Source organism: Alosa pseudoharengus, unplaced genomic scaffold (genome assembly GCF_046254945.1).
Source record: "Alosa pseudoharengus isolate Yale_2024_CS ecotype anadromous, Long Island Sound unplaced genomic scaffold, YU_APseudo_1.1 YU_APseudo_1.1_scf_23, whole genome shotgun sequence".
NCBI classification, from domain to species: domain Eukaryota; kingdom Metazoa; phylum Chordata; class Actinopteri; order Clupeiformes; family Clupeidae; genus Alosa; species Alosa pseudoharengus.
The window spans coordinates 30,567,534-30,579,701 of record NW_027468685.1 but is presented as its reverse complement, the minus strand read 5'-3'; the positions used below and the strand labels follow the sequence as shown (position 1 = coordinate 30,579,701).

The 12,168-nt window shown below is 40.6% G+C and overlaps 1 protein-coding gene across 1 annotated transcript; it reads left to right on the top strand.

Moving 5' to 3' along the window:
- The first annotated feature begins 1,113 nt into the window (after positions 1-1,113).
- znf706 (zinc finger protein 706) lies at positions 1,114-3,244 on the top strand. Its single transcript, XM_076302320.1, has 3 exons — positions 1,114-1,201; positions 1,903-2,050; positions 2,565-3,244. The coding sequence occupies exons 2-3, from the start codon at positions 1,916-1,918 to the stop codon at positions 2,658-2,660; spliced, it is 231 nt and encodes a 76-aa protein (XP_076158435.1). The 5' UTR covers positions 1,114-1,201; positions 1,903-1,915; the 3' UTR covers positions 2,661-3,244.
- Positions 3,245-12,168: the final 8,924 nt, after the last annotated feature.

Below are 12,168 nucleotides of genomic sequence, written 5' to 3'. Positions count from 1 at the left end.
TCGTAAAACAACTTTGTCAATATAGATATATCTCTTCGGAGATGATTTTTGCCTGTTGTTAATCCTTCACCTCCACAACAAAAGCATTTTCTGTGTGTACAGGGGAAACAAGCCACGAGAAGCATGCTATTGGCAGACTAGCCTACACTAAAAATATAATGAGACTCTAGGGGGCCCGGGGCAGAGACTTTCTATTCTTTCTTTCTATTTCACATTTCTGCCAAAACGGATGCCCGATGCATGAGTGCCCAAAAAGCGTTGCAATGTGGCTGCCGAGTGGTGGGACTTGCCTAAAAGGACTTTGGTAGGGGGGACTCAGTGGCCAAAATACCTGAACCTGCATAGCGTATACCAGAGCCCAGGAGGTGTCATTGCAAAATGGCCTATGTGCGCTCATTTTAGTAAATTGTGCACTCATTTTACTAAATTGTGGTCTCATTTAGTAAAACATGCGCACAATTTAGTAAATATTGTGCACGTTTTACTAAATAGTGTGCTCATTTTACTACATTGTGCTCTCAATTTAGTAAATCGTGCACACATTTTACTAAATTGTGCGCTCATTTTACTATATTATGCGCTCAATTTACAACAATTAAAATGAGAGCACATTTTAGTAAAATGAGCGCACTATTTAGAAAAACGTAGCACAATTTACTAAATCGTGCGCACAATTTACTAAATTGGGAGCACAATTTAGTAAAATGGCTGCACTTTTTAGTAAAACAAGCGCATGATTTAGTAAAATGTGCACACAATTTAGTCAAATGTGCGCACGTTTTCTGGACACATACCAAAAAATATCTTGCAATGACCCCTCTAGGGTTCCTAATTAAATAAATATGAATATGTTTGTCCTTTCCTCAGCCCAGAGAATATTTTGAATATTTTATAGTGTAAAATTTAAGTTTAGGCTAATGAGGTTTCTTGTCTCACCTAGGCCTACATCTAGGCCTACTTGTCTCACTCCCTGAAAGAAAGAAAATATATATATATATACATATGTTTTTTTTTATATATTAATGGCTAATTAACTCTCGGAGCTGTATCATCAGGCCTGCTTCACGACATTCTTTAGGGGCTTTTATTTTGAACCCTTAACTTCCAGGAATCATTTCCTGGACCCAACGACGTTCTCTTTAGCAGCTGTCACATTTCGAACAAGAGGTTTGGATTGTCGGCCCATAACATAACCTGCCAGGTACCCATCTACGTTAAAAGTTGACCAGTTTTTTGTCGCAAATGTCGCCCGTCTGGAAGTATCGAGTTATAAGCCAGCTTTGGGGAAGACCCATGAACATTTCAGATCTAGTTAGATCGTTCTGAGTGAAACCATATGGACAACGAGAAGCTACGTTACGGTTAGCTGAATCAAGCTAAGTAGAAGGAGCACGATGCCGATTTGAGATAAGACGTCTATCGTCAGCTGTATCCAAATATTAGTTGTTTTTAATCTTGTGAAAGGTCTTAAGCTATAATGGTTCAGTCAACTTCAGTATCTTGGGCGTTAGTTAACGTAAACGTTAGCTACTCAAACATGATGCTACCGACGTAACGCTAGCCTACGGAGGCTAACAACTCTTTAGAGATTCACTTTTGCCTGGATTGTGAGTGCATTTAATGTTATTAGCTGGCTGCGCTCATAGATATATGCGCTACCATTGCACTCTTGGTTCGCACATTTGCTCGGTGAATTAATGTAGAGGACTCACTATTTCACCACTAACGTTATATTAGGTGCTTAATTAAAAGTAACATGGAAGTTTGTGTGTGGTTAGGTTTTGGTTTCCCAGAGGTCTTTGTTATGTTGCGGTGAAAGTGGGATTGTAACGTTAGCCTGCTCTGTAATTGAACTGTTGTGCAAAAACAATAATCAAAAGTAATCCCGTCTTTATTTTTCAGCGAGCAAACAGCCATGGCCCGTGGACATCAGAAGATTCAGTCCCAGCAAAAGAACGCCAAAAAGCAGGCAGATCTGAAGAAAGCCAAGGGACATGACCAGAAGACCGCCGCAAAGGCAGCGCTGGTCTATACCTGCGGCGTCTGCAAGGTCCGTTCCGAATATAGAGCTGTTTTACATCCCACTAAATTTAGCGACCGGTTGCTACTCTGTTATTTTGAACTTACTTTATTTTATTTACTCGTTTTTTTGACATGGTGTGACAGAACTAAAATTATTGCCATTTCAGTTGTCGAAAAGACTGTTGATTAGGGTCCAATAGGGGAGAAATGTAGCCTGGGTGTTCCCATGCTGCCTTGCGCGCGATTTGATTCACGCTGCTAAGGCAGCCTGGAGACCATGGAGCAAATTTTCGCCTGAGATAGGAGACCAATCACAGAACAAGGGGGAAAGCAAGACGATGATGAGCTATGCACAGACGCATTTGATAGACATCCGTGGCACCCAATAAACGGATCTGGGCATTTTTTTTCAAATACGAGAAAATGAACGTTTGGTTCCCAGACCACGTCTCACATTGAGAAGTGGTGGCGCTAGCCAGGCTAGGAGAAATGTAAGTATTGTGGAAAATGTCTAATTATTATTTTCTATCTTTTCTCCATAGTCACAAATGCCAGATCCGAAAACATTCAAGCAACACTTTGAAAGCAAGCACCCCAAGTCCCCCCTCCCTCCAGAGCTTGTGGATGTGGAGGCGTGAATTGTCCTAGGTGTGTGTTTGTATGCGTGTTGTGTAGGTATGTATGTGTGTGTGTTTGTGCAAGCGTGTGTATGTGTCTCAGGAAAACCACCGTACAGCAGGCTTTGTTCTCTGACCATCAACACTGGAAGCCTCTTTTTCACTGCTTTTGAAAAGACATCTGCCTACAAAATCTCTAGCCTGCAACATATACAGCAATCCTTAATACTTATGAAATGTGTACCTCTAAAAGGCCTAAGTGTTCTTACAATCATAGCATGCTTGCAGAGCCAGACATCTCGTGGATTTGCTCAGTTGCCCACAGTTGTTGACAGGATAATGCAAGCATTGGGTTTCAAGTAACACGATAAAGAACCATTCAACACCAGCATTAGATTGAGTAATTACTCTTTACTCTGTAGCATTTCATGCTTTCATTGTGTGTTGAATCAATCTAAACATTATTAGAATGGCCATCTAATGTCTGTAAAGAGTTAAAAACTGTAATTGAGATAACCACTAAAGATTTCAATATAAACTTTGTATTTATGCTGTGCTCTTTCCATCCCCTCCTTCAACAAAATTGAATAAATGTTAAATTTCTATTTTGTGTGATTTAGAGATTGGAGAGATTACAGAGGATGATTGAGAAAGATTGTACCGGGAATTTACCTTTAATGAGTGCATAATGAAGGCCTTTGTTGGTTGTATATGTAGACATGTCTCATTGCAGTTGCAGACCCTTCTCCTGAAGAGTCTTCATTTTAAGTTGGTTGACTTGGTTTGCTTGCAGAGATCCCTGTTACACAAAACTTGTTGTTTAGAGTGTCCACGGTAAATGATGAAGGGAACTAATTTCTCTGACATACGAGTTCAAGCTGATGTGTTAGCCTTGTGATCGCAAAAGCGGTTGCTGTGACAAAAAAGGCCTGTGGAATGCTTTGCGTCTGTCATGTCTGAATATGAATAAATCCTATAAATTCAAAAATGACAAATCTGCAGATCATAAAATGAATTCTATATGGCACACCTTTTAAAAAAAATGGAAATGTGGAAAACACATTTATTCATAATTTCTGTAATTGTTAAAGGTTTACTATGCAGTTTCAGACTCTAGAACTTTGCCGTTGTAAATAGCCTACTTCTCATGGCTTGTTCCTGCTGTACACAATGGAAATGCTTTAAATAGCCTACTTCTCATGGCTTCTTCCCACTGAACACAATGGAAATGCTTTTGTTGTAGAGGCAAAGGACTAGCAACAGGAAAAAATCTTCAAAGAGCTATATCTACATCTGTATATACCTCTGAGGTAATGTTATACAATTCTGGTTAGATGTCTTCGGGTCGCCAATTCTTGAAGTTGCATTGCTGGTTATCTTGCCAGCGATCCAATATGGCTATGCAAGGTGACAATTCTCTTACAAGTTTGTTTACCATCACTTTGGCTTCGTAGAGGTTATATTAAAGGGGTGGTTCAGGATTTTGGACATAGGACCTCATTTCCAAGTAAGCAAGTGTGATATTTATCGGTGGAGACCGTTTTCAACACGTTTCATCCAGTCCTTCTAATTGCAGAGTTCGCATGTGCTAGGCTAGCGCAAGTCAACGGTATGTGCTAGCCTGCCACTAAAAACAGTCTTACCCACTCCAAAGTACACCCGAGGCAAATAAATTATAACGCCAGACTATCGATGTAAATGTCTGTTTTGATAGTGTTATTTCTAACGTTATTCTATCCTTGCATTTCAACGATCGCATTACATTTTGAGGGACTAGTTTCTTAGCAGCGGCGGAATTATACTTGCTCCGGTTAGTAGTACTGCGCCGAAAAGTAAACAGTAAAGCGCACTCCAATGGGGATACCTAGTAGTAGCCTTGGTAATATCAGTCCGCCGCTGAGATGCAAAATGACTACTACCAACTTCAGGGACCAAAGTATAACTATTGCAACGCGATGCGAGGGTAGTTGTATTTCTCACACTATTCTATCAACACAGACATTTACATCGATTGTCTGGAATTTGCCTCGGGTGTACTTTGGAGTGGGTAAGACTGTCTTTAGTGGCAAGCTAGCACATACCGTTGACTTGCGCTAGCCTAGCACCTGCGAACTCTGCAATTAGAATGACTGGATGAAACGTGTTGAAAACGGTCTCCACTGATAAATATCACACTTGCTTACTTGGAAATGAGGTCTTATGTCCCAAATCCTGAACCACCCCTTTAAGGTAAAAATCTTGCATAGTGTACCTTTAACTGAAATCTAATTTAAATTATATTTAAATAAATATAAGATGAAATTACTCTTGTCAAAGGGCATGAAAAACGTTTTTTTCATGTTGATAATACACTACTGGCTTAAAAAGGAAAATTCCGGTATTTAGCACTTTGAGTCCCTTTTCTGGTTTGTTTGGGATGAACTAGAGTGGTGGACAAAGAAATTTTGACGATTGGTCCCGTCTCGACTTTTCTGACTCGTTTTGAATCGCCTTTGACTAGTCAGAGTGGCTGCCTAAAGGCATACTCAAACATGTCCTAAAACAACCCTTAAAGTTCGTTTTCAAAACTGTGCAACTCAACGAGTGGTTAGTCAGGTTTTCAAACCAGAAAAGGCACTCAAAGTGCTAAATACCGGAATTTTCCTTTAATGCTTTAATAATACCAGTTGCTATTTATTCCTAATGTCACAAAGCCATAAATAAAAACAGATTTGGAATCTACAGAGAATATCTACATAAAACTAGCATGCCACATTTCAGAATTCTGGTCAATACCAAATTCAGAAAAATATCCATGATTGAAAAATGGTTACTGTAATGGCAGATTCCATGAAACTAACAAATTTGAAACAAGAGTAGGATGCGAATGTTGGAATGCGCCATGTCAGAGCGTCTTTCAAGGAAATAAATGGCTAAATCCCACTTCTCCCCTAAGCCAGAGACTTTTTAATGAGGAGACACAGCACTCAAAAAATCCTCCATAGAAATGCATGGGGTTAGTTTGTAACGCCAAAAGGGCAGTTGTCTACACATATCCCACCCCTTCCGCGGCAAAACGTCGATATGTGAATACATTGAGCCAATCATGTGGTGTGTTGAGTTATACTCCAGTAGTCAATGGGGAAATTGTATTGGATTCTTACTTTCAGAATCGGCAGTGGGCTGGACTGTTGAGCTTTATAGGCACTGTTGTTCATCTTTCCATCATTGTATGCCCACCCGGATATTTGATTGGTCGGCTGATTCTCATATGGCCATAGAAGCTGGTCAATGGTCAGGCTGGCTTCCAGGCTAATGGCTTGGTGAAATGATTACCAATTTGTTTGAAGACCAAGACCAGATGAAACCAAGACTGAACAATTGGCCACCTTGATTCTACACAGCAAGAGAGGAAACCAGGCACTGCTCATCACCTGCCTAATAATGTTCCAGCAGTTTAGCATGGTGGTGGCAGTATCATGTTTTGGGAGGGGTTTTCAGTGGCAGGGACTGGGCAACTACGGTGAAAGGAAAGCTGAATGGAGATATCTTTAATTAAAATCTACGGCAACGACCCTAAGTACACAGCCAAGACCACCCAGCAGTGGATAGGCACAACTCTGAATGTGGCTTGGCCACATCCCCAACTTGAACCAAATCGGACATCTCTAGAGACCTGAATATGGCTGTCCACTGACTGTCCACTGGTTCTCATTCAGCTTGACAGCAGTTGAGAGCATCTGAGGAAAATCAAAAAGCATGGAGAAATAAAGAACTGAGTGATCACAAGTTGTACTCAGAGGCCTAGGATCATGCTAGTTTGGACTTGTTCCATTGAGAAGTAACTATGCCCAAACTAGAGCTGTTTAAACCGATCAAATTGTTTGGGCAGGTTTTGTACAACGATGGACAGTGCCTCGTCTATCACGTCACCTGAGCTCTGATTGGTTACGTCTATCCAATTGAGTGCAGGGGCATTTTCCGCCCTGTATCGGTTGAAACACGCCCCATAATCATGTCCCAATGGAGCAGTATCAGACTCAAATTCTGACTAGAATTGAGTATGACGACATCAGGCTAGAAAATTGCTAATAACAGAAGCAATGATGTCTTTGTGGATGGCAGCAATATATTAATAATACATTTGTGCTAATAAGTCTATATCCTGGAAAAAAATGTAAAAGGTGTACCATTATTTTAAGAAAACCCAAGTGATCATTTATTGTATATATTTATATAAAAAATATATAAGTATATATTTTTGGCCTTTTTATGCCTTTTAATGACAGAACAGTGAAGAATGACAGGAGGCGAGTGGGAGAGAGTCGGGGTGGGATCCGGAAGGACCACGGGGCGGGAATCGAACCCGGGTCGCCGGCGTATGGTGCAGGTGCCCCAGCCAGTCGTGCCACAGCCGGGGCCTTTTATTTTAATGGAATTAAAAAACAAGGCATCACAGAATAAGGCATTCGACAAAACATAGCAATAAAGAAAACTAGATGTACCGCATATCTATACAAAATATGACCACCGCTCAGTCCTGTTCTTCCTCTCCCGCTTGTCACGCTTTACAATTTGACTCCATCTCCTACTCCACCCCCTACTCTTCCAACTTTTGCGTATGCTTGTAATCAAGTTGGGCAATAAATAAAAAGTAAAGGCTATGAAAATATAAAAATGCAAAAAAAACTAGTATTATGCTAATTAGCCTTATTATCACCTTATTATACTCTTGATGGAGGGGTGTGAGGAACCAGTGATGAGCTGAGCAGTTTTCACCATCCTCTGCCGTGCTTTCCAGTCAGAGGCAGAGCAGTTGCCATACCATACTGTGACACAGTTGGTGAGGATGCTCTCAATGGTGCAGCGGTAGAGGTTTAGAAGTTCACCAGGATCTGAGGAGAGAGGTTGTGTTCTTTAGTCTCCTCAGGAAGAAGAGATGCTGGTGAGCCTTCTTGATCAAGGTAGAGGTGTTGAGGGTCCAAGAGAGGTCCACAGAGATGTGGACACCCAGAAACATGAACTGGTGACATGCTCTACCTCAGTCCTGTTGACGAGGATGGGGCTTTGTGTGCTAGCTTTTGACTTCCTGAAGTCCACAATGAGGTCTTTGGTCCTCTTGGTGTTGAGAGCCAGGTTGTTGTTGGTGCTCCGCGATGTTAGGTGCTGGACATCCTCCCTGCAGGCTGTCTCATTATTGTTGCTGATGAGAGCAATCACCGTAGTGTTGTCTGCAAACTTGACAATAGTGTTAGAGCCATGTACAGGTATGCAGTTGTAGGTGAAGAGGGAGTAAAGGAGGGCTCAGCACACGCCAGTGTTCAGGGTGAGGGTTGAGTGGGTGAGGTTATCTAATCTAACAGACAGCGGTCTGTTGGCTAGGAAGTCCAGAATCTAGTTTCAGAGGGAGGTATTGATGTCCAGTTCACTGAGTTTGGTGATCAGTTTGGAGGGGATAATGGTGTTGAATGCTGAACTGAAGTCAATGAACAGCATTCTCACATAGGTGTTGCTATTGTCAAGGAGGGACAGGGCAGAGTGAATTGCCGTAAAGATGGCATCCTCTGTGCTCCTGTTCTGGCAAATTCTCTTGAAGCATTCTATAACTGCAAACAAAATCTACCTCTGGGTACAAATAAAGTTACTTAAACTTGAACTTGCACTAGTTATAAAGTTATTCATCTAGCTATTAATTCACAGGACATGCAATCATTTTACTAACACAAATGTTATGAAGAAATATGGGTAACACTTTATGGTAAATGTACATGAGTTATCATGAATTCATGATTTATGCATTACTTCATTCCTTTATATCCTATGAATCATCAGGAATTGACATGAATTCATATACTCTCATTCATGATGACCTCATGTATGAACAACACATCAACTAAAGCATTAGGTGTGATGGGTATATCATTATGATTTATGATTGCTTAAGCATGATCATCATGATTACATTAATTTTAGGATAATTGCTCATGCATTCATCATGTCTGTGGCCCCTCAAATAAAGTAGTGAATAATGACATGTGTTTAGAGAACTCCAAAGTTATGTTCAAATCAGAATTTGAGCAGTGATGACCACATTTTTGGAAGAAAAATAAAGTCATGATCATGGTTAATACATCATAATTCATAATGATGTGCCCACCGTACCTAATACTTTAGTAATGTGTTCATGTATGAGGTCACAAATGACAAACTATAGACTCAGTAAATGCCTGATGATTAATTAGATATTAATGAATGAAGTAATACATAAATCCATGAATTAATTGAAGTACCCTTACCGTAAAGTGTTACCGCAATGGGTAAAGGCCTGTGTAACTTACTCCGAGACTACATACATTACCAACCCAATTCGCTTCAATTATGTAAATGTAATGTAAATCAGATTTTATGGCCAAGTATTCTTGGGTATACAAGGAATTTGGTCTCTGCATGTATCCCATCCGTGAATTAGTGAACACACAGGTCACACATTGAAGCACACATTAACCTGGAGCAGTGAGCTGCCTTGCTACAGTGATGCTCGGGGAGCAGTGAGGGGTTATGTGCCTTGCTCAAGGGCACTTCAGCCGTGGATGTGGGCATGGGAGACTAGTGCTCAACCTTTCCACCACCCACATTTTTCCTACTGGTCGGGGATCGAACCGGCAACCCTTTGGTTTCAAGCCCGAAGACCTAACCAGGCCACAATTTTAAACTTTACATTTCATCACTACACATCTTTCTTGACCCTCAAAAAACATAAGTCTCAATTGTCAAATACCGTGTGCCTGCTCAGTTATAACATTTTAACAATTACATTTTTCAAAGGTTTTTTCAGGTAATTAACATGGGCATAATACTAGATTTATTTTTGTTCTTTTTTTCACAGCCTGTATCCTTGATCTATTGGCCAAGGAAGATTTCTGTGAACAATATGAATTAATTTACATGGTATAATGACATCCGCCCCATGAAAGTGCCCAAAATCGCCATTTTGGCAACCATTTTGTTTATGCTAATTCGATGGTCATAAACTCAAAATTCAGCTTGGGAACAGGGCTAGTTGGATTCAGCACACCTTAATTATGTTAAAAAGTCCTGTTCCCAACTTTTACTAAAAAATTCCTCTAGGAAGCACATATCTCAAAAATATCACCTGTCTAACACTCTGGCAATTAGCAATGATGCACGTTACTTTTACCCCAACATTCCGGGGAACCAGTTAAACTGATAAAGTCAGCGCTGCAACGTTGGAGGACAGTACACATTGGTCGTAGTGTGCGTCGATTGCGTCAAAGTCCAAAATCATTCAGAGTAAACATGGTCTAGTGTTATCCAATTGCGTGCAGTGACATTTTTAAATGCATGCTTGTTGCCGCCCCTCGAGTTGGGCCATTACATTGTTCTTAGCCAGACCTTTAATCTTTCTAGATTATCAGGGTCTGGATTTTCCAGGCTAGCCACGAAAGGGTTGTGCATCAGATCTTTGATAGCCTGGGAATATCCATTACATTTTTGGCAAATTCTTATTTGTTCTGCAGGTCTGTCTAGAGGCCATTGACGCCCATTTCCAATGTTCCTAAAACCCAATTACAATCGCTAATCTGGCATGTGGCGGGCTTTATGTGATGAGAGATTTTCACTGCTAGTTATGCCCCTGGAAGTCGTTAATCAATGAACCCTTTCCAGACCCAGACACAGAGTTTACTAAAAAGAAAGGTTTTGACAAGATGGTGGCGAGCGGAGAAACCAGCTGCTAAAGTCAGTTATTCAAAACCTTTCTTTCTAGTACCTTTTAAGCAAAGTTTCATGTTATGTCGAGCCTTCTTAGTGTTTTAAAAATAGTGATTTTGATGCGATCATAGTATGATCGCATCAAAATAGTAGTGCCCCTAGCACTCCCATTCAAAAGGCCATTTGACCCGAAAACAACAATACAGTCAATCTTAAAAGTGGCACTTCCGTCCTAATTATGCTTTTAAACGAAAGTTTGACTTGGGTACATTCACAAAAAGATCCTAGGTTGCATTTTGGCGAAAGATACGCTTTAATCAAGAACTAAAAAGAATTTCCCCCATAGTTTTAACATGGGCCATTGTGACAACATAATAGGATAATCAAGCACCTGTAGAGTAATCAAGCACCTGTGTTCTTACCCTAGATTCACAAGCTTGCGTTGCGTTACTGCATGCCGGTGGGTTTTTCCGACATTTGTAGGTGTGTATATGGTGTATTTTGAAGCACAACCGTAATTTGATTGGCTGGTGCCTTGCGTTGCTGTCCGTTGCTGCAGCAAAAGTTGAACATTTCTCAATTTTTTCACGGAGGCGACAGAAGCAAAGCAACGCAACAGAACCACAGTTCACTTCGACAACAGATGACGTAAGCCCACAAACGAGATGCGTAAGCCAGTGAACGAGATGCGTCTCCAGCACTGCATTCACCGCAAGCATGTGTAGTCACCGTTACTCACTGTGCAGCAATTTAAAAGGAACTTTTTCCTCTCTCTCTCTCTCTATTCAACTGGATCTCTCACCAACTGGATCTCACTTTTCTCATTCCCACTTTCTCTCACTTCTTTGATTGACATTTCACGTTTTTATGTTTCTATGTTATCTTTGCATACACTGGGAATTCATTGGAATTACTCTCTAGTTTTTATTTAAAAAGGGCACGCACAATTTTATGACAATAAATGGCTTCACCTGACTTCATTGTCCCTAATTAAAAGAACAGTTTTCTGTATGATCAATCATATTTTCCAACAATTGGAATATTTCACAAATTCTACCAAGGTATGTAAACTTATGAGTACTGTTCTCATGCAACAATATGCATGAGAAGTTCGAATGTCACTACTCCATTCATTGCAGTAGATGGCAGCACTTAACATAAGTCAAGTGTGTGAGTTTAAGGAACAACATAAACACTATACTAAGCCATGCATATTGTGACATTTTGTTGAAGCATTCAGTCCTACTAAGAAGGCTTTGCTTTAAGGTTTTGATATAAGAAGTATTGTTTTGTTTGGCAAAGATGGTGATGAAAGTCTGGCAGAAATGCACATAGTTCCTCTATAGTTTCGGGGGGGTAGGAGGAGTTCAACTTAAATCTTTGGGGAGTGCAACCCTGATTGAAGGATAGCTTTTAAATACAAATGTTCCGGTTGTTTTCTTAACTCGCAGTACATGGTGTGCCTTGCGTTATGGTCAGTGTCTGGCATTTCCCCGTTGTCACTGTCAGACAGCCAGCCTGGTCCTCTAGTTCCTGGTGAGGTGCAGAGTTCTGTCAGTGTTTCCCTGTGGTGGACATTATGTCTGCATATAATTCCTCTTCTCTCACCTGACACATGTTCTTCCTTCCTCCTCATTTGACTATACTCACAAATGTCATGTCATCAATTGGGGATCACATACAAATGTCAAGTTTGTAACCGCAATGCCTATTGGGTCCTTCATTGTAAATGTGAAATTCTCTCAGAGTCCCAAGATTCCATTGATGCTTAGTAGATCAGCAAGAACACGTTTCAGGCTGAGGTGGGGTCAACACTTTA